Below are 15,661 nucleotides of genomic sequence, written 5' to 3'. Positions count from 1 at the left end.
TGTCTCTAAAAACCAGGAATTTTTAACACCGGATTCAATAACAAATAAGAGAGACGCACCTGTCTGAAACAGACTTCTGCTTAACATCCAGCCAGATCGCATAGGAGAATATCGGCATGCAGGTTAGTGTGACCACGGAACCACAGAGATGTCAACAAATCTTTACTCCCTAGATGGTCTAGCCTGGCGGATCCAGTTTAAAACTCAACTGGAGATCCTCCTCTCCCCAGGCCGGGAGATGTTTGGTTATCGCGCCCTGAAATTTCCAGACTGTTATACTTTGAGTAATAACGAGCCTGGATTTATCACTACGTACTACCAGCTGGAATTTATAGAGTGGAAGAATCGGGATTGATCTATATACAAGGGGCATGGGTTCATCAGCTATAGCTACTCTAGCGCAGAAGGTATACATGTATCTTGAAATTATTCCACGATGAAACTTGGACGATATCCATCTCAATTTCGGGCAAACCGTTATTCAGTCCGGTATTGCCTCTTTGCGCCTGGGTCCGTGTTTACCCCAGCGGCTCGCACCGCGGTCTGATTCCATATATAAACAACCCGAGAATCACCGGATCTCACGCGCACATATGGATTAGGGTTCCCATCGCATGGATACAATGATACGGATCTCGCTGGGATTTGGTCTGTTCGATGCCGCACCCAGGGTTAGGGTTCATGGGATATCACTCGGAGCATTTACGCCCAAGGATTTCGCAGATTTTGCCGAGCATCAGCGCGTTTATACATAGACTAAGCTTGAAATGGGAGTATTTCTTTGGACAGACTAATGGGGATTGTGGTGATTTCGTTTGCTCTGATCATCATGGTGCGTGCAAATATGATCAGCAGATCAGTCATCGATGTCTATTCGAAATTTTGAAATTACCGACATCGAATGAGAATGGTCGTGATACTATCTACGATAACTCTAGGAACTGGACTTACCTGGGTCTGGGTTAACAATTACGGTCTACACAATGGACTGATTGGGAGCTTTGGGACGTAGAATCTCTCACCTAGCCCTGAGCTTTGATCTCCTCAAACGGGACCCCTTTTTATAAGATGATGCGGAGTGTGTGGTCGATGTATCTTAGTCGATGATCTCCCGCATCTCTGCTAAAGCTTAATTAAGTATATAACTCCCAAAGCCCCCTCCTCCCCCTCCCCCCTCTTCCCCCAGAAATACTCACTGCCCCCCAGATCAATCACACCTGAAATACTATATATCTTCACCTCCCGCTCCCCGATTAACCCCTCAAAAATCAGCCAAAAACCAAAATGGAAATGTCCATCACCACAAAAACAGCCGCTTTCAACATCAACTCCTCCTCCACTCCCCTCAAACCCCAAACTCCATCCCAACCAGCCACAACCACATCATCTCCACACCCCTACATCTCCCCCTCCACACCCACCGCTGCACCCTGCATCGAAACACCGCCACCATGCATCAAGCGTGGCCTCTTCCACGAGAACTATGGATGGCATCCGCTCGGTGCCGACACTAACAACATCGACATCCGCGACTACATGAAGAAGTGGATCGAGAAGGAGCAGCGCAAAAAGAAGAAGAAGAGAAAGGCCGTGGTTTCAAACCCGGGCCCGAACATGGTCACGGTGAAGCGGTACGGTGCGTCGGGCATCGTGTATCAGACCACGGTAAAGATCGGGTTTCAGACGATCAAGAACTGCCCGTTTCCGGTGGATAGACCGGCGTTGTTCGCCGAGTGCCCGAAGATGAGTGATGGCGGGTGTGTGGCTGTGAGGGATATCGTGCGTGAAGAGAAGGAGGAAGAGGCGGAGGAGGAGGAAGCGAAGAAATGCGTGGCGTGGAAGGAATTGGTGAAGAAGAGGTTGCTGGGGATTGCGAAGGGGAGTGTCTGTTGGAGGAAGGGGAGCCCGGTAAAGAGAACCCCGATCAAGAAGAGCCCGAAGAAGAAGTCGCCGGTTAGGAAGTCGAGGTTGTTGAATGATAAGAAGGTTATGGTTGAGTAGAATTTACGTGGTTGTGAGTCTTTTTCTTCTTCTTCTTCTTTTACTTGTATTTTTCTGTATGGTTTTGATCTTGGAGTTGAGCGATCTGGATTGTTGATGGCTGCGAGTACTAGTAGTATACAATGTATTGGACTTTTTTCTTACTTACCCTTGATTTCCTGCGTTTGCGATCTTCTTTGGGTCCTTTTGATACCCTCATAGTCATTTCATTTTCCTCTTAAAATCTATTCCTGCCTATACTTCCCTATATTCCTTCCCGCTACACATCTTGCCCTCAACCTATTTTCAGTTCCCCCTCTTACTATCGTACTCTTCAGCATGGCTCTTCCAACTCATACCCCCTTGTCACAAAAAGAGTCAACACCAACTGTATTATCAGTAAATTTTCATTGCAATAGATTTCTCGAGTACGTATCTAGATCGATTAGCTGCATCAATATCATAAGAGTACACTACCTAACAAATACATGGTGATATCTCTTGCCACCCCCATATTCACGGATGAGTTACTAATCAACCCACCAATCACTGAGTCAATCAATCAACCAATTGATCATTCCACTATCTTCATCAATTAATGAATTAAACAAAAAAAAATCCACTATCTTCATAGAATCGCACTCGCTATGGACTCCGAACCATTTTTCATGATCGGGCCGCGCCCACGGGCTACTAATCAAGGGCGTAGATATGGGAACGCAATATTCGCTGCCGTGCGCCACCAAAGACACTGGTAGGAATTTTTGTACTGTATTGGTTAGAGGACTTGGGGAATTATAAAGTTTAGCGGACACATACGGGGCCGGAGGGGTATCAGTCGAGGGCGGCCCGGGCCTGTGGACTGCCACCGTGCATCGGTATATATATATGGTGGTGAGAAAAATGTGTGCCAGCTCCGCATAGGAAACCACCAATACTAGCCGGTCTCAAATTGGCTTTCAAAATTTGTCTCTTGAGCTACTGTCTACCGATAAGATCACCGCCCTATTTTGCGGGTCTGGGTATTGGAGGCGTTTAGTCCGATATAGTATAACCGGAATATCGATCATTGACCCTATACATACATATGCGGACACGGCGTCTAGGTTTCTCCCTCGGGGTACTTATTCCCTCACAATCATTTTCCCTCTCTTGAGCTATGCTCTACCGTCATTACTCCACTCCACTCCACTCCTCGCCTCGATCCAAGTACCACAAAGGCATAACCCCAGGACAACTAGAAACCATAATCCGTCACCTTCTATTTCCAAGCCCCCGATAACCGTTATCGATATATCCCACCTAGAAACGCCAGTCCACACAAGTCACAGAGCGAGAATCCGGATAGCTCATTCCCTTCAGCACCATAGCGTATGCCCCCCTATAGTCGACTCCCACGGTTTCTGTGGTAAGTGGAAGGGCTAAGAGGATATGTCGATCGACTCCTCAGGAATTATCGGGCAGATCCACTCCGGCCACATATAAGGGAGCCTGTATCAGCTGGATCGTTCTCATACCCTAGGCCTGTCAATGAGTCGTGGTCGACTGTCAGGTGCTAGCTTGCCCTGCCCATATCTCTATGCCAAAGGAATGGGTACATATATATACCGAGATCTGAACATATCGATCTGTGAAAGATGCGGCCACAGTCTCCTGATATTTATACCCATATCTCTGTTTATTAAAAATTCCACACATGAGTACGTGATACGTAACACCGTATCACACGTTGGGCTAAGATCATTAAATTTATTGACGCATGTATTACATGCACCGGTACGAACCGGGGAGGTGATAACGTTAACAATAGCCACAACCAAAGGTAACACGACATCCAATCCATTACGCATGGTATACATGCCTTGCCTAGAGTATAGAACAGCAGATTACTGCGAACCCGACTCTGCACGCGAGATCTTCAAGTGGTGTGGTGTGGCTTGAATGCGTTTCTACTTAGGGTAGATATGGAGATACATATGCACTTCTTCTACTCGCGTCAGGGAAAAAGAACCAGAACATGCAAGTGAGAAAGCAGGGATTATTTGTATGGAGTAGCGCTGAGCTGCCATACAAACTAGGCACTTGCATGTTCTGGTTCTTTATCCTAGACGTGGGTACGCTGGTAAGCGTGTAGATTAAGACCATTCATGTGATCTAGATCTACATACGCCATAAGATCCTAGGTGAGATGACTTTGAGCTACCTGCGCCAACCGCACACATCCAGGGCAATCAGGCCCTGAAACTCCTCCGTGGAGTTTTTTTTGCATCAGCGGTGGCACCGGTCTGGGGATCAATCCTTAAATGAGTAACAGCCAATTGCAACCCTGTTATCGCTCACCGATCCCTGACATCACGTGGGAATGATGCACATGGGCAGGAGTTCAAGAAAATTGGATTGCCGGTTTTTTGGAAACGATATGTAGAATCTACTTTTCATGATTTAACTTGGTACATCATCAGCTTGCAGATCGCACTCAGGCTTGTTTTCCGCGCTTAGGGGCCGAGATATCGTCATTCCCGGCGGATGGGCACCCAGTCACAGTGGCTTGCTAGGTATTGCAGAGTGCTCTACCGCGATTGACCAGGCTCACTCTGAAGAATATACAGCTATCGGTAGAATTATTGCGGAAACAGGGACCGACGATCACGCCGAGAGCAGGGCGATTTTCCAACGCCACATTTCCGCAATAATTCTACCGATAGCTGTACCAGCTGAACACGCGCGGTACATATCGCCCACTGGCCAGTTTCCAGCCCGCAGTGTCCCCACCATGGCATTCTCCGCCGCACGTCGACGACATACCGAGGAGCTGATCCACTACATACTTTCCTAGAAGAAGAGACCTTTGGTTGCTGGCCATGCGCATAAACTTTCCATTCCTGTTTATTATCTATCGCCTTCTCAAGACTTGGAAAATGCGAGTGATATTTCATGAATGGCCGTCTCAAAACACTAGCCACAAGCCAAAACTTGAAAGGTCTGCGTACTGCCTAGTCTTATAGGTGCGCTGTTTCAGGGCCATATTTCCCTACTTAAACTGCTAAGGCGCGCACATAGACGGACAAACAAGCGGACCGCATATAAGGAAACAGGTTCGCCCCGCAAAAACAAAACTTAGCTCCTGATTCATGATATCACAACTAACTATTTTTAGGACAGGTTTCCCCTGACTTACATACATACTGGAGACCCACCTGATATGAGACCGCAGACATCTTGCTTAGAAATCCAGTAGAATATGTAAAGTAGACTTTGCAATAGGATCCTTAAGCCCTAGCACATTGGCCTACGTCAGCCGCGCTAGAGCTGGGAGATGATCTGCGCCAATATTCAAGCCACAGAGATTATTCCTTGTCTCATGCCCGCCTCCCACGTTCCCCCACTGTCTCAAAAGTTGCGTCTTTCCAAGCCACCGACAATGGTCGGGGAAGTGGGTGGGGCTAAGATCCACAACTAACCAACCAACCTGTCAGCCAGCACAACAGTCCATCGTCCGCCGTGCTTGCGGAGCAGGTTGAGACGAATCAAGGTTCGAGTCACGTCAGCACCAGATGTTGCTCCCGAGGACTTGGTAGCGGGATACTGTCGATGCGTGAGGTGGTGGTTGTAAATGTGGTGGTGGGCGGGCATGGGGAAGGAGGAGTGCTATGATAACGGGGTTATCCGGCGAACAGTACGAATAATATGTTTTAGCTGTACCCGTCGAATTCTTACACCGGCATATTCCGCAGGAATGATTCAGGGCGCCAAACCTTATTTAGACCTCGAAGTTATCATATGACGGGAGATTCCGTTCCCAGGGTCTGTGCCAAGATCCTGCGACAGAAAACTGGGCAGCGGGGATTATCAACCAGAATTAAACCTCAAAAAACTTGGAGTAAACACCGGCCTCACTAGAGTTGAGGTGCTTCCCAGCCAAGGGGAAGTTCAGCCCTTACAGTAGTTTGAAAATTGTGCTATCTGCTTTCTACCATATCAATGTGCTGTTTCCGTTCCAGCTATGTATTGCATTGGCGTTTGCATTAGTATTGACGTGACGGCCCGGGGAGCAATAGGATCCCTAATATTAGGTTTTGTATTAAGGACGGCCCTTCCACTTCAAGAATAAGACAAGTCAGACATACATGTAAATATCCTTGGCCACCACCTTTTTTTACACAGGCTCAAAAGTGACAGCTTGGTATGGTGTGTGTGGCGATCATGAAGCTGCAAATTGGAAGATCGTCGCCGCACCTTAATTAATTGATAGATTTCGGATCCAATGCCTTGTACGCAACCACAACCGGTACCCAAGAAGGTAAAAAAAAAACCCGCGTTTATGTAGAATTCCAGGAAATTCGCAAACTAGGCAGAAATAATCCGATTAAATTATCCATCTCCACTGGCCGCACTTTGATAACGATAGAGATGCATACCTTGAACCTACATGTAGTCAGTGAACTGCCGGTGTTTAGATTATGCAGCGCATGATTTCAGTAGATAGAGTATGTAGCAATTACCCCAAAGAGTACTTCTAAAAACTCTCTATCTTGAAAGATATGCACACACACTCATACACCCACAGACCAAAATCCCAGGCTAGTTTGCAACCGTCAAAATTTAGGTGTGTAACTAAGCGTCGAGCTTCCTTTTTCCTCGCTGGTGGGTGTTACCGTTTTGATTCGCTCCGGCGGCTCCGTGGGGCCTGGTTGGTTGGTTTGTTGGGCTCAAGGTCGTACCGGTACCCTAAATGTAAACTCAATCCTCAACCTCCCATCCAAAAGCACATACCTGCAAGACTCTACGTGTTCGCCTTTCACCGAAGGTAGAAAAGAAAGGTATCGAACTCATTATTTTCCAGCAAACTAACCAGCAAGGTCATGTGTCCATGGTCTGTTGCTACATGTATTCCCACTGGATATATGTAATCCCCCCCCAACTTGCATCATATCCAAGTGTCCTCCAACCCAATAGTTTCGAACTCCCATCGTGAGAAAGCACACTCGAGCCCGGCGATCCCGCCACGAGTTTCAACCGCGGATATGTCGGTTGGATTTCTCTTTTCGATGTGCCGGTGCGCCCTCCACCCGGGAATCCCACCGGAGCGGTTCCCAATTTCCAGTGATTTCTGCTCATTTCTGAGTGGGGTGCATCGCGATTCGCTGGTGGTGGTTTGTACTTTAGAGAAGCAAGTGCTAGCCACGGGTAAAATTGCTCTAACCTACTTGATCAACTACATGTAACTATTGTCTCTTACTATAGGAAAAAGAAAAGAAAAACACCCTCTTACAAGAGCTCATGTAGGTAACTGTTGGACAGGGGATATGATAGGTAAAACTAGAGCGGTAGTCACACCGCCACAGCTGGCTGTTCGCTGTCTCACAGACACGGACACGATACGATGGCTCCACGAGAAAAGAGAGAACAGGTTTAATTTCATATCAGATTCTATGCACGTCAACCAGATTAAGCAAGATGAGTGGAGTAATAGAGAAAAAAAAAGAAGGATACGACGTATCTTGCTTGCCACTTAGGTTTAGCCATTGCCATGTGTTGCCGTGATAGGGCGGGCAGAGTTGAAAAGTGTGCATGGTGCTTTCGCGTATCTGAGGAGGTCAGAAAACCAGCTCGTCGATTTGGCTTCCAGCCCCTAGCGGACGATTGCGCGGTAACCTGCAGGCGCCGCCGCTCGCTCCGCGGTACATAGGTGGTGCACCGGTCCCCGCTGAAGGGGAGCGAGCAGGAACCTTCTTCTACCTAACCCAGGGAGTTTAGAATTTTTTTCCCCCTTGATGACCCTGAGTTACTTTGCAGCTTCTTTCTTTGGAAATGAAGCGTAGTGAAGCTTCGAAGGGTGAAGTTGCCTGGTCTGGTTGATCTGTATTGTGCTGTGGCATACATGTGTATACATATATTCAAGCACGCTTGTTGGAGGAGAGTGCAGTGAACTAAATGTAATCTTGGGGGAGGGAACCCGCTCGGTTTGAAGGCGTTCTGTTGTGGCCAGATTTCGGCAGACCTGGGCAAGGAATCTTTGGATGGACAGATACTTGCACAGCATCGAGAGTTTTTTGTCTGATGTTTAATTTCCCCATCGAATGTTTGTTCTGTTGATGGTCACTTGAGTTCGCCAAAGTGTAGAGTATGTACATACATGTACCTACATGTAGTTATGTGGACACTAGGAATAGTGGACGCGGAGATATTGATTTCATTACAACCGGCTTCGGTAGAAAGGTAGCCCAAACACGAGTTCCTCCTCGTCATTAGAAAGTCGAGAAACGATCGTCAGAGCGAGCTAGGAGGAAAACGGCGGCTGCAGATTTTCAACCAACCAAATGCGTTCCATAGTGCGGTTGGATGCGGACAGGGGTGGTGGGGGTTTGCCTACAGGAATGCACCCAGGAAATCAGTAAATCCGATTTCATCGACGATGGAAGGGCCGGATGTGGATGGAAAACTCAACGTCGATTGGACGGAACTCTTTCCCGTGCCTTTCACCTGTCAACAGCACCCCCTCCCCCACCACACCTGCGAGCAAACCACTACAACAACCGTGGAACACAGACTATTCCCTAGAGAGTGTGGCTCGAGTTATGCCCCGTTCACAACCGTAACGGATAATTCTTTAGTAACAAACTGAGAGCGAGCGTGAGAGAAATGTTTCTTTTCCCATGATATCTAGAACCTCCCCGCAAACAGCCGTTTATAGGATATAGGTAAACTATTTTGGTTTTACGCGGCGTGCCACTAAAGCTCGCCGAGTTCTAGCTAGCGAGGTTTTGACTATGGCATCACCGTACGTAAGCTCATAGAATTTTGGTTATGATGAAGTTGCCCGCGCTGGCGGGTTGTAGATCGCGGCTACCCCCCCCCCCCAAAAAAAAAAAAAAAATTGCATTGCAAGAAGTAGATTGACGAGGATGAGATTCAAATTCATGAAAAATTAATGGCCTAGGCCTCTGAGACCCTTCGGTACTACTATTGTAGTTAACTTGCATCTGTGGGAAAGCAATCAGGCAAAGCAAATCAAGAAAGCCCATAGTTGGAATAGGCGGGAAGGCGTAAAGCACGGCAGTGGCTTCTACATAACATCCGCAGCCTGCACCCAGCGCTGCATCCTATTTTCAAAAGCTTCCTCCAACCTCTCTGATGTTGTATTTCCCCGGTTCTGCCTCGCCTCAGAAGTAAATAAAGAATAGCTTCCTCCCAACACAGCTCTGACACAGAGGTCTCATCTCCCTTTGCTTACGTTCAATTTCTATCGTCGTCCTCATCGTTACATACAACAAGCACATTAATATCTTCTCAACCCCGCACGCTATACCTAATACCAAAGAAATCATAGTCTCCATCGGGATACCGTCGATTCGGCATTGACGCATCATCATAATCGTCAAAAACTCCAACTTTGGCAGCTTTCCACCAAACCACGTTTAACTGATACCTATCTCCACAAAGGCACGTTTCTGACGTGCTGGAACTCCGAAAATAACTACCATCGTCATACCAAAATTTTATAATTTCAAATTTCTGTTCTCTTTGTTACGAGAAGCATCTCCTGGGAGGAACTCCATATTTCGCTATAACTACGTTTGAGGAGAAAGAAAGGCGAGGCCTTCATCTGACCTCGGTTTATACCGCAAACCTTCGTTTTTTATCGTTAGGTTCTCGAACAAGACCCCCGCGGAGGTCAGAAAATAGATATTTTGGTCTGCTCGCAATCTCTCTCTGCTCGATTTCTAGACGATATCTCGGAATCGCCGTTTTTTAATTTTATATTTGGCGACAATTGGAAGAAACACGATTCCCGATTACGTCTTCTCATCAAACAACAGAATTTGGTGTGTTCCCCTCAGCTTTAGTAGGCCACACACCGAAAGTAGGAAAGACGTGTCTTTTTGTTTTTGAGTTTCTTAGGGCGCCCGAAATCATATAAAGTCCGTAAACATGAGCGCTGTAGCAATCCCGCCACAACAGCAAGCACCACACACAGCTTCTCTAAACACACCTGGCTTCTTCACCCAGGCATTTTTGGAGTTAAACGTGTTCGAGCAGTGCTTCTCATCTCTCCAATCCTCGGATTCCACACCCTCCAGCTCCACCCCTTCCTCAACCTCAACGTCAGAAGAAAAACTTTCAACGTCCACTGCCAGTTTAGAGCCACCTTCTCCCGGGACGGTTATACATCAGAAAGACAAAACAGAATATACCACTCCGGTGGAACCAGATCTGAGTTTACCAAGCCCAATCATGGAGCCTCACGTTTATACTGTTGATAACCGTCGGTACTCCGTACAAGAATCTTCAGAGATTCACGACTCTCAATATTTTGCGGACAGGAGATTCTCCATGCCTGATACGCATACACTTACATGGGCGGCCATGGGTCCTGAGTATGACAACCAGCAAGCTCATTTACGTCCTGATAACTTCTATCTTCCCGCTCAACCCACTCCCCCTATCTCTGTTCATTCGAATTCGCCTATGAATCGTTACAACACCCCTCTCAACTCTACTGGAGGTGTTTCGACTCCTCCCCGTATGCATCAAACCCCCGAGGGGCCTTTGTCACCTTTGGACGGAATGATCGGACACCCCGACGGTGGACTATTTAGACCACTCCCCGGGCAGACGACTCCACCGGCTGACAATGATTTTGGCGGTAATGTTCAACCGATCGACAACGATTATGGCGGTAACATGGAGATGGATACCCAGGAAGTTTTGGAAACGTCCATGCCCCCTGAAGCTTTCGAATCCCCCAGCTCTCCTCTTCAAGCAAGGCCCAGTGTACGTAAGCGCGGAATTGGTAAGCCGACAGCTGCGGCGACTCGCAAGGCAGCTACAACAGTTAAGCTCGGTCCTGATGGGAAGCCAGTTGAAGATGATAGGAGGCGCAAGAAGTTTTTGGAACGCAACAGGGTTGCTGCCAGCAAGTGTCGTCAAAAGAAGAAGCTCTGGATGCAGAAACTTGAGGAAAATGCCCGCAATGCGCAATTACACGCCAAAAGTCTTAAGGAGCAAGTCACTGCTTTGAAGGATGAGATGCTCAACCTCAAAGGCATGCTTTTGAAGCACACTGGTTGCGGTTGCCCGCAGATCCAGACATATCTCGAGAATGAAGCGGCCAAGGTTGCCCAAGCTGCTCAGACCTCTTTGGATACCATGGCTTCCGCTTCCGCAATGGAGGGACCCACCCCCTCCACCACATTCTCTGAGGCTGCCAATAGCCTGCTTGGCGAGAACGACAACATCCTTGATGACGAATACGAGTTCCCGAATGGCAATTTCAGTGGCAGTTTCCGCAGCAGCAGCTCTGGATCCCTCTAAATTTCCACCCTTTACGATGTAACGTACGTGTAATGAGAGCACACTGGGTTAGGGCGTTTTTGGCTTTTCAAAATTTCTCAACGGACGGCGATTTTTTCTCTTCCTCTTCTCTTTTAGGGTTTTCCCGGAACATATGGGGTATGTAAATACACGTTTCTTCTATTTCCTTTCATCTATTCTTTTCTTAGGGACTCATCGGAATAATGGGAGATTGTATAAAAGTACATGTCTTTTTCATTGTCGTTTTTGATTTATATATATATACACATATTTTTATACTCTTTTTACTCTAGTAGTACTCTTTTCTGCTTCATCTATATATATTATTTTCCTTTTCCTTTTCCTTTTCCTTTTCTTTTTTTTTTTTTTAGGCCCGGGGGGGTGGGGAGTTCTACTCTTTTCTGCTTCGGCCATATCCCCCCCCCATTTGTTGCTCTTTGTACTCGTTTCTGCTTTTAACCCTGGCTATTATCCGCCTTCCCTCCCATTTCTTTCTATCGTCTGTCTTTACATTTTTATTCGTCCTCCCCCTTTTCTTATCATTTCCTCCCCTCATATGGGTCCGCAACTGCATGTTGTGATGATGTCAACAAGTACAAGCAACGCGAGAGAAGGACAAAGTGGTGTTATTATTGGGGTGAGATGGTACATACGAGGAGTTAACATAATATATATTGACTAGCGCAGCGACTAGACTGCGCAGGTGAATCATATATGTAGTTAGATACATCAAAGAATAAAAAAACAGCAACAGCAACAGCCACATGAGAATGGCTGTGCTGCACTGCATGTAACTGTCTGTTCAAGAGCATAAGTGAATATCGGATGAATAAAGGCTCAGGGTTCATCTGAGAATGGAGTTGGAAGTTGGCGTGATGCTCTTTATCACGCATGATCATGTGATCCGAGTGATATTTAATTTGTCACGGTGAGACCACATGCCAAGCCCAGTGAGAGTTCCAAGCTTCGTGGTGGATTTGCACTCCTCTCTCGTTTCTCCTTTCTTTTTCGTCCGCCGGTTTCAGTGATAGGCGAGAACCGAATAGAATAGAAAGAATCAACATTGCCAGATCGCGCGGAGGTCTCAGAATCTGCATAAGAGTTTACTCTGCCTCTAGAGTACAACACCAGCGCTACGGTACCTAGAGTACAGGGTGCTTATCGATGCGAAATCCGTATGGGTTGCAGGGTTAGGGGTCCTCGTATCACAATGGTAAAGCAGAAACCCCATCTGCCAACGCGCATCAGCTGGCTGGGCAATCGCCGAGTATCACGATGCATACACATCATACATACACAGGGATGAATGTCAATGATTAGAATTCACCACATACATTGTATGTGCATACCACACACATGAGTGTACATATGTAGGTATTGGAACCGCACGAATTAGATACAACCGAGCAGTCGGAGTCTCGGTTTCCCATGGACGTTGGGAGGGAGGGAGGTAGTAACTAATCTAGAGCTTTGTCTCCAGGAGATTTGGATCTACTCTGGAATCGCGGCGAGCGCCGGGCTTGTCTGGAATCTCAGACATCGTTGTTGGAGGGAGGTGGGTGACACAAGACATTGTAGGGCTGATCTTTGGGGTAATGAGCGAAGGGACATGATTAGTATGGTGCCCACAAGATAGAGCATCTAGGTTGAAGACCTCTGCATGCGAGGCCGTTTTTCAAAGGAATATCTTTCGTTTAATAACGAGTGCAGAGCCGATCGAAACGTCGTGTGCAGATCAATGCGACAAAACTACTGCTCTAGTGGCATGCGCAAAGACCCAGATAACTCGGGAGAATAAAACCGAAATAGCACCCCATCCCCAAACCACCATAATGATATATTAGACTCGGAAATTGCGTTAAATTAGGTTTCTAGCAGTTTCTACTGTATCTCTCGCAGGACTGAGCATCTCATATATTGGCCCGCGTATTTATGTATCTATTTGAATAAACCTCAGCTACAGGAAAAGGCGCGCAATAATCATTTCCATGTCAATGATACATATTTAGACAGGTTCACATCGGCTCAATTCCCTCATGTGAATGGAATTACAGAGGGATTATTCGGGAAGGAGTCGATAGGACTGGTATCATAAATCAAAGTGATTAGCAGTGTTAAACCTGGGGTGGTTAATTGTAGGATGAAATACTCTAAAATCGTTAAGGTAGTGGTGTGAACAGGAGATCGATATCACAAGGTTGAGTTCGTTCCGCTTTTGATATATAAAACACAGCTCTCGGTGCGGGAATTATCTCGTGGATATTATATATACACCTTCGGCATTCTAATACTCCTCCGCTGGTTTCAAAGTATTCTCAAACCATAGGCGGTTTGGAAACAACCTCGCAATAACCTTACCTCGGATTAAAGCCAGCGGCACCGGCCCATAGTTTCTCGAGTCATGAGAAAAGGGTAGATTATCACCAGTTGTCCAACAGTGGCCCTCAGGAACCTAATATGTCAACCACCTCCTTCCACTCCACCAAGCGATGAATAGAATATACGACATACCTGCACCATCTTCCCTGGTGCGCCAACCGGATCCGCCACGACAAAGTCTCCAGGCATGCCAATGATCCGTTTGACAACACGCTCACCGGAGCCAACATAGACGGGGTGGAGATAGTTTACCAAATCGCCTACTTCCATGCCACGGCCCCGACTGTGGAGCTTCGAAATAACGATCCAGTCGCCTAAGATGTTCATGGTGGGGAGCATTGATGCGCCAAAGGTATAACCGACGGAGTAGAAATGCCCCCAGAAGAGGTGGGCGAAGAAGATACCTTGGACGACACGCACGCCTGTACGCGCAATAACGCGGGGTTCGGGCGGGTGGAGTTCGAACAGGCGGGCGAAACGAGATTTGCTGAAGGTGCCGAAGAGTCGGTTCATTGTAGCCGTGGTGGGGGTATCAAGGTGATTAAGGTGGGTGATGGATGAGACGTTTAATTAGGTCATCCAAACTGGCACTATTAGCTACATGTAACGCTGTGCAGCATGTTACCCAGCTTGATTGTTTAACAATTGAATCCAACGACATATGGCGCGAGAATGCATAGGGGGTGGGTGTGTCAACTTCAGAGGAATGGGAATTAGAGAAAATTCCACCGCTGGGCTAGGCGCTAGTACCATTATGGGAGTAGATCTCTCAATTTCTATTGATTGATTGGCTGCAAACGCCGAAGTTTACACATCTACCCACCATAGCTTCTTGGGCGCGAGCCATACACACACACACACACGACCGATGAGCATGAGTGCATGAGCTCTCAAAGCTTGAAGAAGAGATCAAATTTCTAACTTGGATCATCTTTCTAATTAGATAACGACAAAACTTGAGCTCGAAACCTCTTTCTCATCCAACTTCAATTGATCGACCGACGCTGATCACCTGTGTCACGAGAAACAATAGAGAGCTGTGGTTGGCCAAGGTTGTGAAGAGGTTGTGCGTGCGTTTGCGTTGGCACAGAGGGATACACATCGATCTAGACGTTGGTTTTTGGATCTCGCGTGGAGAAATTAACCTTTGAGCTGCGATTGATGCTACTGCACAAAGTATGCAGTTCGTGCATTTCTCTAGAGTATGTGAATGTCTTGGCATAACTTATGGAGTTTCTTCATTCTCCAAATCGACCCTGCTTTGAGCCACATGTTGTTTAGAATAGTTTTTCCGGAAAAAGAATGGCGAATACACACCCATTCCGTCACTATGTGCAAAGAAAGGGGTAAAAGGAGAGATCCCCTATGGTATATGGTCGAATTCAATCCTTAAAAGGTCCCCGATTCCCTTCTAATGTTTTTTTTACTCTACTGCGTACTTGAGATCGAGGTCTCGATAGGGAGAACCATATTGACAGTTAACAGCTTCTAAATATATACACGGACGGGCCTGGGGTAGGATGGCCTGTAACCATGCCCCTTCAAGCTCACCAAGATCAATATCCTCACGATACCTGGACTTTACCCTATCATAACCCTCAAATGGCTCAAACTCCTTGCTATGGCCCAGGACCGAAGGATATCATGGCTGTAGAATGATATCGAATTGCTTGATATCATCTTGCAGGCTTAATTTCACTATATTTATGTGTTTGATATCACCTTGCAGCATCAACGCGGCTGGCAGTCTGATCATGGTCAACTCCAGCGGCCGGTGAATACATCACAGGATTCCAGCAATTTCCATCGATCTGCATCCTACAGCTACCTAGAACCCCTTACCGCATATGCCGTCACGCTCAACTCCTTTCTGTCATGCAGAGTAGTCAATGCTGACACATGTCACACTGGTACTTGCAAACCCTAGAACGGCTACACCGAGGTCCCTTTTCCCATGTGGCAGGTATTCCTGCCTAATTATTCCATC

The 15,661-nt window shown here is 47.0% G+C and overlaps 4 protein-coding genes across 4 annotated transcripts; 3 read left to right on the top strand and 1 right to left on the bottom strand.

The window, feature by feature from the left end:
- Positions 1-1,284: 1,284 nt before the first annotated feature.
- Positions 1,285-2,001, top strand: LAJ45_07478 (uncharacterized protein; the record flags this gene model as incomplete). Its single annotated transcript, XM_046117036.1, has 1 exon — positions 1,285-2,001. The coding sequence occupies one exon, from the start codon at positions 1,285-1,287 to the stop codon at positions 1,999-2,001; it is 717 nt and encodes a 238-aa protein (XP_045969681.1).
- Positions 2,002-9,912: 7,911 nt separating this feature from the next.
- On the top strand, positions 9,913-11,295 carry LAJ45_07477 (uncharacterized protein; the record flags this gene model as incomplete). Its single annotated transcript, XM_046117035.1, has 1 exon — positions 9,913-11,295. One exon carries the CDS (start codon positions 9,913-9,915, stop codon positions 11,293-11,295), a length of 1,383 nt encoding a protein of 460 aa, XP_045969680.1.
- A 2,059-nt stretch (positions 11,296-13,354) lies between these two features.
- Positions 13,355-14,013, bottom strand: LAJ45_07476 (uncharacterized protein; the record flags this gene model as incomplete). Its single annotated transcript, XM_046117034.1, has 5 exons — positions 13,355-13,378; positions 13,445-13,507; positions 13,568-13,569; positions 13,654-13,747; positions 13,807-14,013. 5 exons carry the CDS (start codon positions 14,011-14,013, stop codon positions 13,355-13,357), a joined length of 390 nt encoding a protein of 129 aa, XP_045969679.1.
- A 33-nt stretch (positions 14,014-14,046) lies between these two features.
- On the top strand, positions 14,047-14,668 carry LAJ45_07475 (uncharacterized protein; the record flags this gene model as incomplete). Its single annotated transcript, XM_046117033.1, has 2 exons — positions 14,047-14,220; positions 14,618-14,668. 2 exons carry the CDS (start codon positions 14,047-14,049, stop codon positions 14,666-14,668), a joined length of 225 nt encoding a protein of 74 aa, XP_045969678.1.
- Between the last annotated feature and the right edge of the window lie 993 nt (positions 14,669-15,661).

Source organism: Morchella importuna (assembly GCF_003444635.1).
Source record: "Morchella importuna strain M04M26 chromosome Unknown Morimp01GS024, whole genome shotgun sequence".
NCBI classification, from domain to species: Eukaryota; Fungi; Ascomycota; class Pezizomycetes; order Pezizales; family Morchellaceae; genus Morchella; species Morchella importuna.
The sequence above is the reverse complement of the archived record's forward strand: the minus strand, read 5'-3'. Positions and strand labels throughout refer to the sequence as shown.